This window comes from Babylonia areolata, chromosome 31 (genome assembly GCF_041734735.1).
Source record: "Babylonia areolata isolate BAREFJ2019XMU chromosome 31, ASM4173473v1, whole genome shotgun sequence".
NCBI classification, from domain to species: Eukaryota; Metazoa; Mollusca; class Gastropoda; order Neogastropoda; family Buccinidae; genus Babylonia; species Babylonia areolata.
Window position 1 is genome coordinate 19,556,452 of NC_134906.1, and position 15,000 is coordinate 19,571,451.

Below are 15,000 nucleotides of genomic sequence, written 5' to 3' on the forward strand. Positions count from 1 at the left end.
CCCCCCTGTGATCCGTCTTTAAAAAACATACCAAATGACATCTCAACAAACAGAACTACCTCTGAATCCAGGGCAGAAATACATTTTTCCTTTGTCTTTTTATTCATTTGATTTTTGAAGAGCTTTTCTTTTTTCCTGTGTTTTTTTTCCCCAAAAAACATAAATGATTTCTTTTCTTTTCCAGTTACCACCCTGTGTCAACAGTTCGAGCAAGCCTTTGTTAGGGGGGAGTCAGTCATCTTCCTCTCTGAACCTCTCTCCAAACTCAATGACCATCGTCTTCCATTAGGCATCAGTCCCAAAGCGTGGTGGCTGTGTTCTAGGAGTTGACACAGACCCCCCCAGGACCCCCCCCCACACCCACACCCCACACCTCCCTGTTGACTTTAGTGTGCCACACCACCAGCAGGAGGCAGGCAGGACAGAGGTGGGGGGTCATCAAAGGCTGTCAGGAGACAGGACCAGTCACACCTAACATTTGTCTAAGGTCTCGCACATTACTGCCAATGGGCTTCGTCCCAATGTTAACATCCACCACACCAAGTGACAGACAATCCATCATCACCTTCCCCCCCACCCCCTAAAAATGGAAAGAAAAAAAAAGAAAAGAAGATGAAGAAGGTGGGGGCTGAATGTGGAAAAGTGGTTCTTAAGGAAAAAAAACGATACTCAACTTTGCATTCCTTTGTTCAAATGTTTAGCTTTTTTTGTGTTTTTTTTTCTTTTTTACACCACTAAAAAAGACAATAATTGTTTAAAGATGTTGTGGTCTTAATTACAAAGATGTTACAGTCTAACTTACATTAAAAGACCTTGACACGCAAATGTGCAGTCCAACTCATAAAGACACTGAAGTCTTACTTAGAAAGACGTTGCGTTCTTACTTGCGAAGGCACTGCGATGTTACTTTCAAAGATGTGGCAGTCTTTCAAAGATGTTGTAGTCTTACTTACAAGGACGTATCTATTAATAAAGATATAGCAGTCTTACTTACAATAATCAAAGATGTTGTGCACTTACTAACAAAGACATTGTGGTCGTACTAAAAAGAAAGAATAATGCAGTCTTACTTACAGACAATGACACTGCAGTTTTACTTACAGCCAATGACATTGCAGACAATGACACTGCAGTCTTACTTACAGCCAATGACACTGCAGTCTTACTTACAGGCAAACACATTACAAACTCACAAAGACACTGTGGTCTTACAAAGCTATTGCAGTTATACTCACAAAGACCTTACTTCCAAAGAACTGCAATCTTACGTACAGACAGACATTACAACATGCCATGTCATTACAACAATACAGTCTTACTCACAATGATGACACAGTCTAACAAAGACATTACAGTATCACTTACAGACAAAGACATTGCGATCTTTCTTTTTCTTCTTGTCAGCCTCTCTGTACATGTTCACTGTGATGGTCTTCACAGCCGGCAGGTCTCTGAAAGCATGACAGAAAAAAAGTATCTTATTTCCTCTGAAATAATGGGAAAAAAGCTATTTTCTCTGAAATAATGGGGAAAAAAGCTACTTTCTTTGAAATAATGGGGAAAAAACTATTTTCTTTAAAATAGTCGGGGGGAAGTCTGTTATTTTCTCTAAAATAATGGAGAAAAAAGCTATTTTCTCTAAAATAATGGAGAAAAAAGCCTGTTTATTTTCTCTGAACAACAACGACAACAAAATGTAACGTTTTTCAACTCGACCAAAACGAAAACATGAACAGGAAAAAAAACCCCAGTATGTTGACTCTGCAGGAAATTAGGTTTTCTGTTTTTATCATTCTTATTTCACATAAAGTGAGAGATGGGGGAGACTGAGAGAGAGGAAGAGAGACCGAGATAGAAGGGCGGGAAATGAAAGACAGGGAAGAGAAAGACAGACAGAGAGAGAGAGAGAGAGAGGGAGAGAGAGAGAGAGAGAGAGGGGGGGGGGGGGAGAGAATTAAGTTATCATTTTTTATGGTAGTAGTTGTCACAACTTGGGTATTACACTTGCATACATGTGGATGTGATATATGAGATCACACTTTAATAAACTCCCACCTGGCTCATTCATTTTCTGAACAACTGAGACAGAGAATATAACTCTTTTCTTGCACAATCCCATTCAAACATTAGAAATGATGCTTGTCTATTTTGTTTTCTTAAAAAAAAGAAGAAAAAAAGTGAGAGACAGAAAAAATAAATCTTGCACAATACCATTCAAATATTAGAAATGATCCTTGTATATTTTTCAAATCTTAATTGTACCATCATATTTTCATAAGAAGTGCTGGTACTGTTTCAGCATCTTTGTGTGTGTGTGTGTGTGTGACTCTTGCTCTCTCTCTCTCTCTCTCACACACAGACATCTGTTTGTGCTGAAGCCTTCAGTCTCCCTATCTTCACACCATCAAAGATGCTAGAATTATAACCGGCTGCTCATTTCACACCTTCATGCATGTTGGCAGATGAGGCAGCACACACAAACACACACACACATACACACACACACTCCAAACACACACATTTATACACAGACACACACAGATACACACACACACACAAACAGCGGGGCACCAAACACTTACTTGAATTCAAAGTGCTCTCCCCAGAACAGCATATCTGACATCATCTTACAGGAGGTGTGGGCCACAGACTCACGGTCCAACACGATCTGGCAGAAATACCTGTGGAGAGTAAAAGATAAAAATACAACCAAAAAAGAAAAAAAGAAGAAAAAAAAATCAAATAAAAAGTAAAACCAAGACAAGTGCAAACAGGAGTCTGACTGATAGGGGCAAACCATATTAAAAAAAGAAAGAAAAAAAGGCAAAAAAAGGAATTTGATAACAGTGAACCAAGTTCACATTCTACACATCAAAGTAAGGGTTTGGGGTGAAGAGCTGGGGACAGAATAGGAGAGGAGGGGGAGGGGGGAGAGAGACAGACAGACAGACAGACAGAGACTAATTTACAACTGACAACCACACTATTCCATTTCAAATCTATTTGCCGTTGTACTGAACACGGGAACTTACTCAATAGTGTCGGCCCAGTGGCAATGCAGCCGAGTAAGAAGCGAATGTCCAAGAGCTTCCATACAGAGGATGTTTACTAACACCCCCCACCCCCACCAATCCCCATGTCACCAACCATCAAAGCTGGAGTGGTGATCTGTGTCTTGAGATAATAAACTGAGGTCTTCAGACAAAAGGGCTGTCTGTGGTTGAATTTTGTAGGAAAATCCACTTTGATAGTTAAACAAATACACTTGCAGACAAAAAAAGAAAAGAAAAGAAAAAAAGGGTGTGGCTTGTGTGGCTCTGTGCACTGAAGTGTTTTCTCAAAGGACAAACAAATTGAATGTTGTTCACAAAAAAATGTAATACAGTTATTCAATGCAGTAACAAGTAAGCTAGACCTCCAACCCCTCCCTCCATAAACATAGCAACAAACCCCTCCCCTCACACACACACCCAAGTCCTGACATCCAATCTTTCCCTGAAGGAAGCATGCCTTCAACCCAAGGTAAAGGACAGGTGAGATAAGCACAGGTGGGAGGGAAGGTGGTCAGGAACACCAGCAGCCTGGATGGCTCAGCAGCGGTCTGCACTGACTGCAGATAACCAACCAGTCAGACCGACTGTGTGGTCAATGTGGTGTCTTCAGTTGAAACAGGTGTGTGCTCAGTTAGAGAGAGAGAGAGAGAGAGAGAGAGTTGAAGAGAGAGCAAGCAACCAAGAGAGAGAGAGAGAGAGACAGAGTGTGTGTGTGTGTGTGTGTGTGTGTGTGTGTGTGTGTGTGTGTGTGTGTACTAAACCAGATTCAAAAAAACAACAACAACAACAACCATTGACATTGCTCCTATGTTCTCACACCGTCCATCTTGGCAGTTCATAGATGCACAGAAGTTTCGTGTCATTGGTTTAGCAACATTTGCTAATAAGAAGAAGAAAAAAAGAGAAGAAAACAAACACACACACAAAAAAAACAACAAAAAAAAACCAAGAAGAAAACAACAACGAAAGCCCATAAATCTTAATAATCTGAATGCTGTAGCCTTTCATGTCACATTTTTAAATACTAAGAGGAAAAATACCAAAAATAAAAAAAACACCCAGACTAAAGCACTAATCATTCCAGGGTAGCCATTAATTCTTCCTCCCCCACAACCCCCCTTCTTTCTGTTGATCCTGAAGGTTCTACTTCTCACCCTACCTCCCACACACACTCAAACTGATCCGGCATCTTTTATGTGGGGCATGGTCCACATTTTCTGGACTTCAAAACAGGTCCCAGGGGCAGCTGGGCCCATTAATCAGTGCCCCATGTGGAGGGGGCAAGGAACAGAAGCCAGGCAAACACCACCACATGCTGGGTCTGCTGTGCCATCTGTCTGCCTTGCCGTACACTGCTTCTCAGCCACACATACAGGGCATGGGAACAGGGTGTCCACAAATTATAACATCATCAACGACACAACACCAATGACACTACTACTTACTACTAACAACAACTAAACAATAAGTGCACATGCAGTCCAACTCAATCCCCTGTACACACCCCACTCATTTAACCCATTCTTATCAAACTATGCAGCTATCCATCCACACACACACACACACTCAGAGCATGGAACATAGCTTGGGGAATACTTGGAAAATAAATATGTCTTGAGAAATATTTATTCACAGTTTGAGTATAGCATTGACTGGATGGCAGAGAGGTCCACATTTTGGGGGCAGTGAAACTGAAAGCCACATTCCCCAGCAGTCTTCATCAGAAGCTTTGGGAAGTTTTTAGAACTTTTCACTGGAAGAGCACAGAGTGCAAGAATAGTGGGATGTGGATACTGAAGCAAAAAGACACAGCGGAAGTGATCAATAAACAACAATAAAATAGTAAAAAAAACCCAGTAAATTTGTATTCACACACTAGACATTTAACAACAACTCTGTTTGACTTGTGTCTTCTTCACCTGTTGAGCCTTCACCAGAATCCAGGAAAATGCAGGAAAATTGGCCCCACACTGTGCTGGACTTAGTGCTTTGGGGGTTTTCTGCCAAACCCCTAATCACCAGCTTAAAACCTGGGAGGTGGGAGTTTGGAGGGTTGGGGGGGTGGGGGGGGGGGGGGGTGACGTTTGAACTGGTGCTTGAGCCATGTCTGGTGGGGCTGTAGTGGTGCCATAAAGAAACAAACAGAAAGAAGAGTGCTTGCAGACACACACACACACACACACACAAGCGGTTTGGACAGAACATTATGAGGCTCCATCCACTCCCATCATAACAGCCGCCAGAGGAGGAAGTGTGCAGGGAACAGCCCTCAGTTCCTGGCCACTTCCCTTCCTTCCTAATTTGTTCCTCACTTCAAAGCCCACTCATAAACTGACAGTAATTTCTAACAGCCTTCACAGGGAGGGAGAGAGGGAGAGAGGGAGAGGGAGAAAAAGGTGGAGGGGGAGGGAGAGGGAGGTAAGGAAGGAAGGAGTGAGAGAGAGAGAGGGGGGAGGGATAAATGAGAAAGAAATGACAGGAGAGAGAGGGGCTGATAGAGAAAGACACAGAACAGAGATATACAGAGAGGGATGAAGAGAGAGAGGGAGAGAGAGGGAGGGAGAGAGAGGGAACAGGAAGGGAAAGAGGTAAGAGAGAGGAAGGAAGGAAAGACGGGGCCGTTGGACGAAAGACGGTATCTATGTGAATGCCATATGATCGGAGAAAAGATGTTGCAGTAACTTTCTTTTCTTTTTCTCATTTCTAAAAATCCGCCTGGTGATTTTTCCCTTCTTTTAATGTCCTGCACCCACCACATGTGAGCCAGTGCCCAGTGACACCTGGCCTGGTTGTTTGGACAACTGATATCTCAATGACTTTTATCAACAGCTGACACAGATACCTGTTTGGCCTTCAATGACTAACACAAGTCTGACCAGATAGGGGCATACTATGTTATGCAATCCCACATCCAGACATGAGATGAAAACATGGTGCACAAAGATCGTCTTCTAGTAAAAGACCAAGTATAACACACAGACGTAGACACACATCCCCACATACTTTACCCTTTATACTGTATTGTACAGTCAAATGGCACTGCATTGCAATGTATTGTACTGTACTGCATTGTGTTGTATTGTACTGTCTTGTATTGTATTGTACTGCATCATACTTTAAGTCACAGCAGATTTCTCTGCATGGAATTTAGAATGGTATACCAATCATTACCTGATGACATCCACTCTTTTCTTTTTCAATTCTTTCATTCTGTCTGCATGTGCATATATGTGTTGTTTTTTTCTGTGGATTTTTCAACAGAATTTTGCCAGGGACAATTACAACTCTGTTGCTGCTGTGGATTCTTTAATGTGTGCCGGTATAATCTGTATAACATAGAAATGCCCCAGCCAGCAACTACAACAGTCAAACCTCCAAAGGCATGAAGAAAAAAAGAAGCGTAATTAAGTCACTCAAGATGATCAGTCTTTCATATTTCTCTCCCCCACCCTCACCTCCCACAGTGACCCCATCTGATGTCCAATGGGTGTCTGAATGGCCCAGCCATGTGATGATAGAAATGCAGTATTCTTTATTTTCATGTGCTTCTTTAGTGTAGGACCCTTCCGCTTGTAAAAGTTTATGATACGAGCAGTGGTGAAACACCATCATCTTTTTTTGGTCTTCGAACGGAGAGTTAAAACGCAAGAAAGAAAAAGAAAAAAAAGGACCAGTTGCTCTGGTGAAGTGATTAGCGTTGTAGACTGGTAGCTGGGAGGAGGTTCAAACCCCAGCAGAAGTGGATTTTTTTCTGTCGGTGTCCAGCTCTTACCCAGAGTGTGCCACTGGCTCAAATGGGAAGACTGTGACCACACAGCTGAGGGTCATCCATCTTGCCTCAGTGAGAACGCTGCTCCAATGTTCCTGACCAACACTGCAAGTGTCTATATCTCCTGGCCTGGCTGATGCCACCATATATTGTGAGAGTACAGCCTTGTCAAGTAGTCACAAACCTAAACTGAAGCCCTTCGGAGCATCATCGTTACCTCCATCACCATTAATACATTAATATAGAAAACAAAATGTCCCAAATCTTAGGGTTACAAATACATAGTGGGAAAAATGTGGCTGAGTATCAGAACAGATTTTCTCATGATAGTGACACAGAAAATACAGCAACACCTGTGCGTGTGCAACCAGGATGGAAGGGGGAGATAAAAAAATCATCTTCTGGATAGGGGAAGATGCTCAGGGGTGTTGGGTGGGGGGAGATGGAGAGAGAGAGAGCGGGGTGGAGAGTTAGAGACAACAGAGAGAGACAGAGAGAGAGAGAACAAAACCAGGGAGAGAGAACGAAACAGAGAGAGAGAATGAAACAGAGAGAGGGAGGCAGAGACAGAGATAGAGACAAAGAGTTTGTAAGAGAAAGAGACACACAGGTGCGCTGCATTAGTCTGACACCTCTGTGGATCTAATGAAAAAAACAAACAAACAAAAAACAAACAAAAACCCAAAGAGAGAGAGAGAGAGAGAGAGAGAGAGAGAGAGAGAGACAATAACAAAACCCCCTGAGGAATGCCTGTGGGATCTCAGTGCATGTCTGAAGTGGGACAGAAGGCATGGGTGCAGGAAGGGTAGGTAGGAGTGTGCACAACAAGAAAAAATGTTTGGTGTCTGAGAGAATGCAAGTATAAACAAATGGAGATACAGGGGAGGGGGGGGGGGGAGAGATAGAGAGATAAAGGGAGATGGACAGGAAAAGAATGAGAGAAAGAGAGAGGAAAGAGGAAGGAACAAAGGGGGAGAAGGAGGGGTGAACCAGCTCAGATGTAAAAAAAAAAATGTTGGAGAGAAAGGGAGGGAGGGAGAAAGAGAGAGAGAGAGAGAAGGTGCGAGAGACAGACAGACTGACACAGAGAGACAGAGAGAGGGAGGGGGTAACACACATACACAGAGACTCAGTGAAAGACCTGGGGAAGTATAAAGCTAGAGACTTAAAAAAACAAACAAAACAAAACAAAAAAAAACCCCCAAAAAACAAAAAACAAAAAAATTGCAGTGAGAGAGATGTAAAAACACAACAAAACAGAACTGCACAGAGGGGCTCAGATAACTGTACCACACTCACCGATTTTTTGGTTGAACATAAAGAGATAGAAAGAGACAGAGAGAGAGAGATTGGAGGATGCAGAGAGAGACAGAGGGAGAGAGAGAGAGAAACAGAAAGCAGTGAGAGAAAGAAAGTAGTAAAGAAACAACCGCCAGCATGGAACTTTAGGGACTCTGGTAGCCACACAGCACAACTCCACACCACACCACGTTACTCCACACCACACTACTCTGCACCACATCATACTACTCCACACCACACCAAACTACTCCACATGACATGACATGACACGGCACCACTCACCGCTTCTTTGGCTGCACATTCTTGGCCTCCACAATCCACAACTTGAGAGAACTGTCTGACCGACGTACATGGTCCTGGTTGGGGCGTCTAGTGCGCCGTAAACTGCAGGGCACGAAATGACACGGTACTTATTTATCATCATTCTGAAACATGCACTGTCAGGCTACACATAACATCTATCAACGCCTCTCTCTCTCCTGTCAAATGGACTTTTTAAGCTAATGACAGAAAGTGCCAAAGCGTCGTATATATCTCTTATTTGTTTATTTTACTCCAAATCTTGTTTTTCTTTTCTTTTACCATTTCTGTTCTGATTTGTACCCCCTACGTCACTAGAGATCAACAGCTAATGACATTAAACGTGTGTCCAGTTTTTCTTTTTCTCTGTCTGCCATTTTTGTTCCGATTTGTACCCCCTATGTAACTAGAGCTCCACAGCTGATGACATTCAACATTTCAGTGTTCTCTCTCTGTCTCTCTCTCTTTCTCTGTCATTTTTGTTCTGATTTGTACCACCCATGTCACTTGAGCTCTACAGCTAACGACATTACACATTTCAGTGTTCTCTCTCTCTGCCATTTTTGTTCTGATTTGTACACCCTGCATCACAAGAGCTCTACAGCTAATTCAAGATTTCAGTGTTCTCTCTCTCTCTCTCTCTGCCATTTTGTTCTGATTTGTACACCCTACGTCACAAGAGCTCTACAGGTAATGACATTACATATTTCAGTGTTCTCTCTCGCTCTGCCATTTTTGTTCCCATTTGTACCCCGTATGTAACTAGAGCTCTACAGCTAATGACATTAAATGTTTCAGTGTGTCAGTGTTCTCTCTCTCTCTCTCTTCCCCTACAGCACCCCACCTGGCCAGCCACTGGTCCCTCTCCTCAGCAGTACGGCAGGAGATGTACTTGCAGCCCTGCGAGGTGTTGACGTGGAAGCAGTGGTCCTGTCTCAGAATGCTGTGGTGCACCGCCTTCACCTCCGTGTCCCGACCCGTTATATCCACCGCCTGCATCGCGCTGGGGTTCGACAGCAGAGACTCATGGGATCGCGAGGTTCGAATCCTGGAGCTGATCAGGGACCTGTGGACAGGAGAAAGAAAAAAAGGTGGTGGTGAGTTTGTGTTGTTTTGGTTCTTTTTATTGTTGGTTAGAATCTGGAAGCTGTTTTGAAATCATGTGTGTGAGTGTGTGTGTGTGTGTGTGTGTGTGTGTGTGTGTGATTGTATCTGTGTATAAAAGCAAGTGTGCATGTGTATCACTGTATGTCTGCAGTAATATCCATAATGTTTAAGTGTTCTTAACAGCTTAGTCTGAATATGATACAACTTCATAAGAAGCATGATGTTGTCAAAAGACATAACCAAAAAGGAAAAAAAAGGTGTGCCTGGGGAAGAAACCTGAAGGGAGGGAGCAAGAACAAACAAGAGAGAGAGAGAGCGAGAGTCAGACTGACATACATACAGACAGACAGAGGCAGTAATAAAAAAAATAATTAAAAAAAAAAGAAAAAAAAAAAAAAAAAAAAAAGGGGGAAAAAAGTCACAAGTAAAAATCATCCAAGAGCTATTTCCAGCTGCACTGGTGAAAGCATCATCTTGGGTTAACAGTGGATCACAAGCCAATAGAAACAAAAATGTTGAAAAAAACCAAAACAAAAACAAACCCAAAAAACCAAAACAAAACAAACAAACAACCCCCCCCAAAAAAAACAACAACAAAAAAACAAAAAACCAAAAACAAAAAACCCCCTGAAGAACGTCAGTGCATTTGAAAAAAACAAACACAAACTGTGGTGGTTTCCACAAGCAAGCTCCACAACAGCACCCACCCACCACCATAGACCTGCCCAGCACAAAATGAACAACTCTCCTCTGAACTGTCCCTGGCTGAATGGAGATGTGATAATGATGTGATGATCAGGTATGCTATGACTCTGAGTCATCATGTAGTGGTCAAAGGATGGTGCGAAAACATACTGGGAGCCATGTACAGTACTGTAGGTATGGTATGCATTGAAATGTGTACAATGGAGCATTTCTATTCTCAATGACTTTTTTGTTTGTTTTGGGTTTTTTTTGTTTTTTTTTTGGGGGGGGGTCTCACATCCAGCTGCATGAGACATGTGTGGGGGGCTGGCTGGGAGGCAAGAGGAGACGTACTGGAGAGGGAGAGAGGAGAGAGACAGAGAGAGGGAGAGAGAACAAGCAGGGAAGACAGAGAGACAGAGAGAGAGAGAGCGAGAGAGAGAGGAGATAGAGAGGAGAGAGAGGAGAGACAGAGAGAAAGGAGGGAGAACAGGCAAGAGACAGAGAGAGGGAGAGAGAGAGAGTGAGATAGAGAAGGGAGAACAAAAAGGGGACAGAGAGACAGAGAAATGGAGAGAGAGGAGAAAGACAGAGAGAGGGAGGAGGAAGACAGAGAGAGGAAGGGAGAGAGACAGAGAGGGAGAGAGGAGAGAGACAGAGGGAGGGAGAGAGAGAGAGAGATCGAGAGGGAAAGAGAATGAGCAGGAAAGAAAGAGGCAGAGGGAGAGAGAGTGAGAAGGAAAGAGAGATCAGAGGCAGAGGAAGAAAGAGAGAGTGGGGGGGGAGGAGGGAGAGTGAGCAGGAGAGACAGAAACAGAGGGAGAGCGAGAGGGGGGTAGAGAAGGGAGACTGAGCTGGAAAGAGAGAGAGAGAGAGAGAGAGAGAGAGAGAGAGAGATGAAGAGGGAGAGAAGGGGAGGAGGGAGAGTAAGCGACTAGAACTGTAAGCAAGAGAGACAGAGATTAAAAAAAACAAATCTGAATTTGAATATGAATAAAGTCTATGTACTGAGATAATGGATCGAGTAAACAACCCAGCCCTAAAATAAAAAAAACAAAATCATCAAAAACTATGGTTAAAGACACACACACACACACACACACACAGAGTGAGCACAGGAGAGCAAGAGCAAAATATTGATAGAGAGAGAAGAGAGAGGAAGACAGACATACAGCGACAGAGACAGGGAGAGAGGGTGGAGAGAGACAGAGAGAAAGAGAGAGAGGGGGAGAGAGACAAGGGGTGTCAAAGCACAGAAAGTCAAAGTAGGAAGTATTACATATAACAGAGACTTGACTAGTTCAGTAGTTGACACAAAAAAACACAGGAAGCAGTCACACTGAAGCTACACAATCAAGCATCATCCCGGGATGCAACTGTTGCACATCCTCATCATCCTCAAAATGAGTAACTTCTCTGAGCAATCAACAAACCAATTTAGTCTGTCAAGTTGTCTTCATCCCCATCTTCGCATCATAAAAAACTAAATTAATGGAAGATAAAAACAACAACAACAAGAACAAACAGATAAAACTGAAGGTATGGTTCATGGAACAGGAAACACATAATTGCCTGTAACCTATAGCAGAAAGCAGATGTTGCAACTTCTGATAAAGCACACAACCCCATGCACACACACACACACACACACACACACACGATAACAGCCTGCATCAGGTTTACTTGCTGCATACATGTTCTATCCCCAAAGCAGTTCTTTTTGCACCCAAAAGACAATGTGTGTGTGCTCACATGCACACATATAAGTGTGCATGAAAACACACACAACCACACACACACACACATACACACACACTCTCTCTCTCTCACACACACACAGAGCCACATACCCTCAGATCCCTTCAAAGAGTCGACGATCGACATCAGACCAACAACAAAGCCGCAAGTGACTCCACAAGCAGTCCCAACACATGCAGCTTGGTCCACACACACACACTGTGTCCCCTCAGCCACTGGTTCATACAGACAGAACTATGAACTATGACAGCTCAAGTCGTCACAGTACTAGTCGTGACGGTAGCGGGCTTCCGTATTGAGCTCATCCGACGTGTGTCTGTACGATTGTCAGTGGGCCAACTGAACCGGTCAGGGAGAGAGAGAGGAGAGGGAGGAGGGAGAGGAAGGGGGTGGGGAGTTGGGGGGTGGGGCAGAGAGCAGGAAGACAGTGAACCAATTAACACAGGAATGTCGCCTTAGGACAAAGCGCCGACCGCCCTTCTTTCTGACACTGGAGGGGAGGAGGGGGGAGGGGGGGAAGGTGGAATTGGGGGGCGGGGAGGCAGGGGTAGGCCTTGGGGATCTGTATTTCTCTCTCTCTCTCCACCCCCCTTTTTTCTCATTGACCGGAGAAGAAAATCATAGTGTAAGATGGTACGTGTGGGGGAGAGGAGGGGAGTGGGGAGATGAAGGAAAACCGTACTAAGAGATATTCAGGTTAAGAGGGGTAGGGTGGGGTTAGGAGAAGAGAGAGAGAGAGAGAGAGAGAGAGAGAGGGAGAGAGCGTTAAAGGGAGGTAAAGCGTCACAACCAAAACGTACACTCAGATGTGTGTGCAGGGCAGGCAACTAATTATAACCCCCACCGTTCAAGGTCGTCACATCAACACCACACCACATTACGGGACTGAGGGGTTGCACACATGAAGGATCACAGTTCAAATTGACCCCCAGGGGAAAAAAAACAAAACAAAACAAAAAAAAACACCCCCCAAAACCCTCCCCTCTTTATCTTCGTTCGCCTCGCACGAGTGAACTGGTGGAATGCTTCACAACTAAACTCCAGACCCACATCACAGGTGATCATGACGCAGATGGCTATCTTCCTTCCCTGGCTTCACACTGTATCTTCAGTATCTGTCCGCCTGGGGGAGAGTGAGGGGGGGTAGGGGAGGGGAGGAGGGGGGGAGTGAGGGGTTGTATTGGGGGTGGGAGGTGAGCTCCCAAAGTACGAAAATGGATCATGTACAATACATGTGTGTGTGTGTGTGTGTGTGTGTGTGTGTGTGTGTGTGTGTGTGTGTGTGCGAGTCTGACAAAGAAAATAAACTGTCAGTGAACTATATACAGATAGGGAAATGTCGTGTCGTTCCTGAAAACAAAAGGACAATTCAAATGCTGACCCCGAAGCAATACAATATATAGTAGTTAAAATGAACCAAGGCCGGTTATCATCATAAAAGTGACCCCACCCCCCAACCCAAAGACACTCATCCAAAATTATGGACAAGCTAGATAATCTCAATCAAGCCATTTCTTTACCCACTGTTCACATCACGACAGTAACTGAGACACAAACGTCGTTGTTTTATCACACAAACACACCGTCAGCAACATTAACTCCTAAACAACGGGGTCGCATTCACAGTAACTTAGAACAACGTTATCTTTTATGACATTTTCTTCCTTCCCCTAACGTCAAGCGAAACGTTTTCACTTCCCCAAAAACCACCACTGGCCGTTTTGTAGCACAAAACACACACACACACACACACACACAAACTGCAACAAAAACAACAATAACAATAGAACAAAACCAAAACTGTAACAAAAACAGAGCAATCTTGATGATATCAGTCACACTCCAGTGTAGGGGCGGTTTACAGAAAAGAACTCCAAACTCACCAGCAAAACAAGAGAACCGAGTTCCAAGTGCGTCTGACACATGCAGGCAGGAAAGTGAAAAGCCACCCGGTGGGCATGGCACCCCTAAAGTGACCCACTCCGATGACTGGGAGCTGGCAGCACGTGCAACGTGGTGACAGATAATTGGCTGTCCCTGCTTTGATGGCGTTAATGACTACATCAACGGGATGAGCCAAGGACCCACAGAGTACCACACACCGGCTTTCAATATGTCACCATCACCATTGCTACTTATTTTTTCTTTCGTTTTTCTAAGTGGATGTTTTTTTTTCTGTCATTAATATTTTGCAACACGTACTGGCCCTTTCGGAGAGGAGAGGATTTTTCTATCTGGATTTTGTGGTGGGTGGAGGTCAGCAAGTGTGTGTGTGTGTGTGTGTGTGTGTGTGTGTGTGTGTGTGTGTGTGTGTGTGCGTGTGTGTGTGTGTGTGTGTGTGTGTGAGAGAGAGAGGGGGAGAAGGGGTGGGCCCCCCCCACCCCCCCACCTCCCCCCCAACACTCTGATAATTGAATCAACTGTTCAAGCACGGTGACAACATGAACTTTCAGCAGACACGATCTGATGATGATGATGATGATGACACTGGAGAGTAAAAAACAAAACAAAAAAACAACAAAAACAAAACAAAACTCCGGTCACAATCTCCTTTCGGTGACAAAACAACAAAGCACACACCGACGCTCGTTCAAACTCCACCGGTCTGAAAACGTGCTGACAGATGAACGACAAAAAGTCTGTGAACGAAAAGAAAACCCCATTCGGGAGGAACGCTCGCTCTTCCCCAACAGTCAGCAAAACACATCCTCCCCCACCCACCCCCAACTACTCATGACAGCAACCTTGCTTCTGGTTTCTTTCCCTCGTACGCCGTCGACAAAATATTTTTTGTGGTTGGAGGGGGCGGGGAGGTGGGGGTCATGGGACGGGGGCCGGGGCGTACCTCCACACTCCCATCATTCTTCTCTTTCCCCTAAAAATAAAGTTTTACAAATGACCTTCAGTGTCATTCCGGGGCCAGCCTCCCAGACAGAGAGAGAGAGAGGAGAGAGAGGTCATCTCCCAAGACGTGACAGGCCAGGACAGGGCGGGACAGGACAGAGGAGGAAGCAGGTGTCAACATAC

General features: G+C 44.3%; 1 protein-coding gene across 10 annotated transcripts in view; it reads right to left on the minus strand.

The window, feature by feature from the left end:
• Window positions 1-15,000, minus strand: part of LOC143276119 (uncharacterized) — a 355,742-nt gene that overhangs the window by 19,709 nt on the left and 321,033 nt on the right. For all 10 annotated transcript variants that reach the window (XM_076580521.1, XM_076580519.1, XM_076580518.1 and 7 more), the window contains 4 exons: window positions 9,269-9,490; window positions 8,407-8,508; window positions 2,583-2,681; window positions 1,366-1,451 (listed from right to left, as the gene is read on the minus strand). In XM_076580521.1, the coding sequence (XP_076436636.1) occupies window positions 1,366-1,451; window positions 2,583-2,681; window positions 8,407-8,508; window positions 9,269-9,490 (509 nt within the window). The remainder of the gene's footprint in view (window positions 1-1,365; window positions 1,452-2,582; window positions 2,682-8,406; window positions 8,509-9,268; window positions 9,491-15,000) is intronic.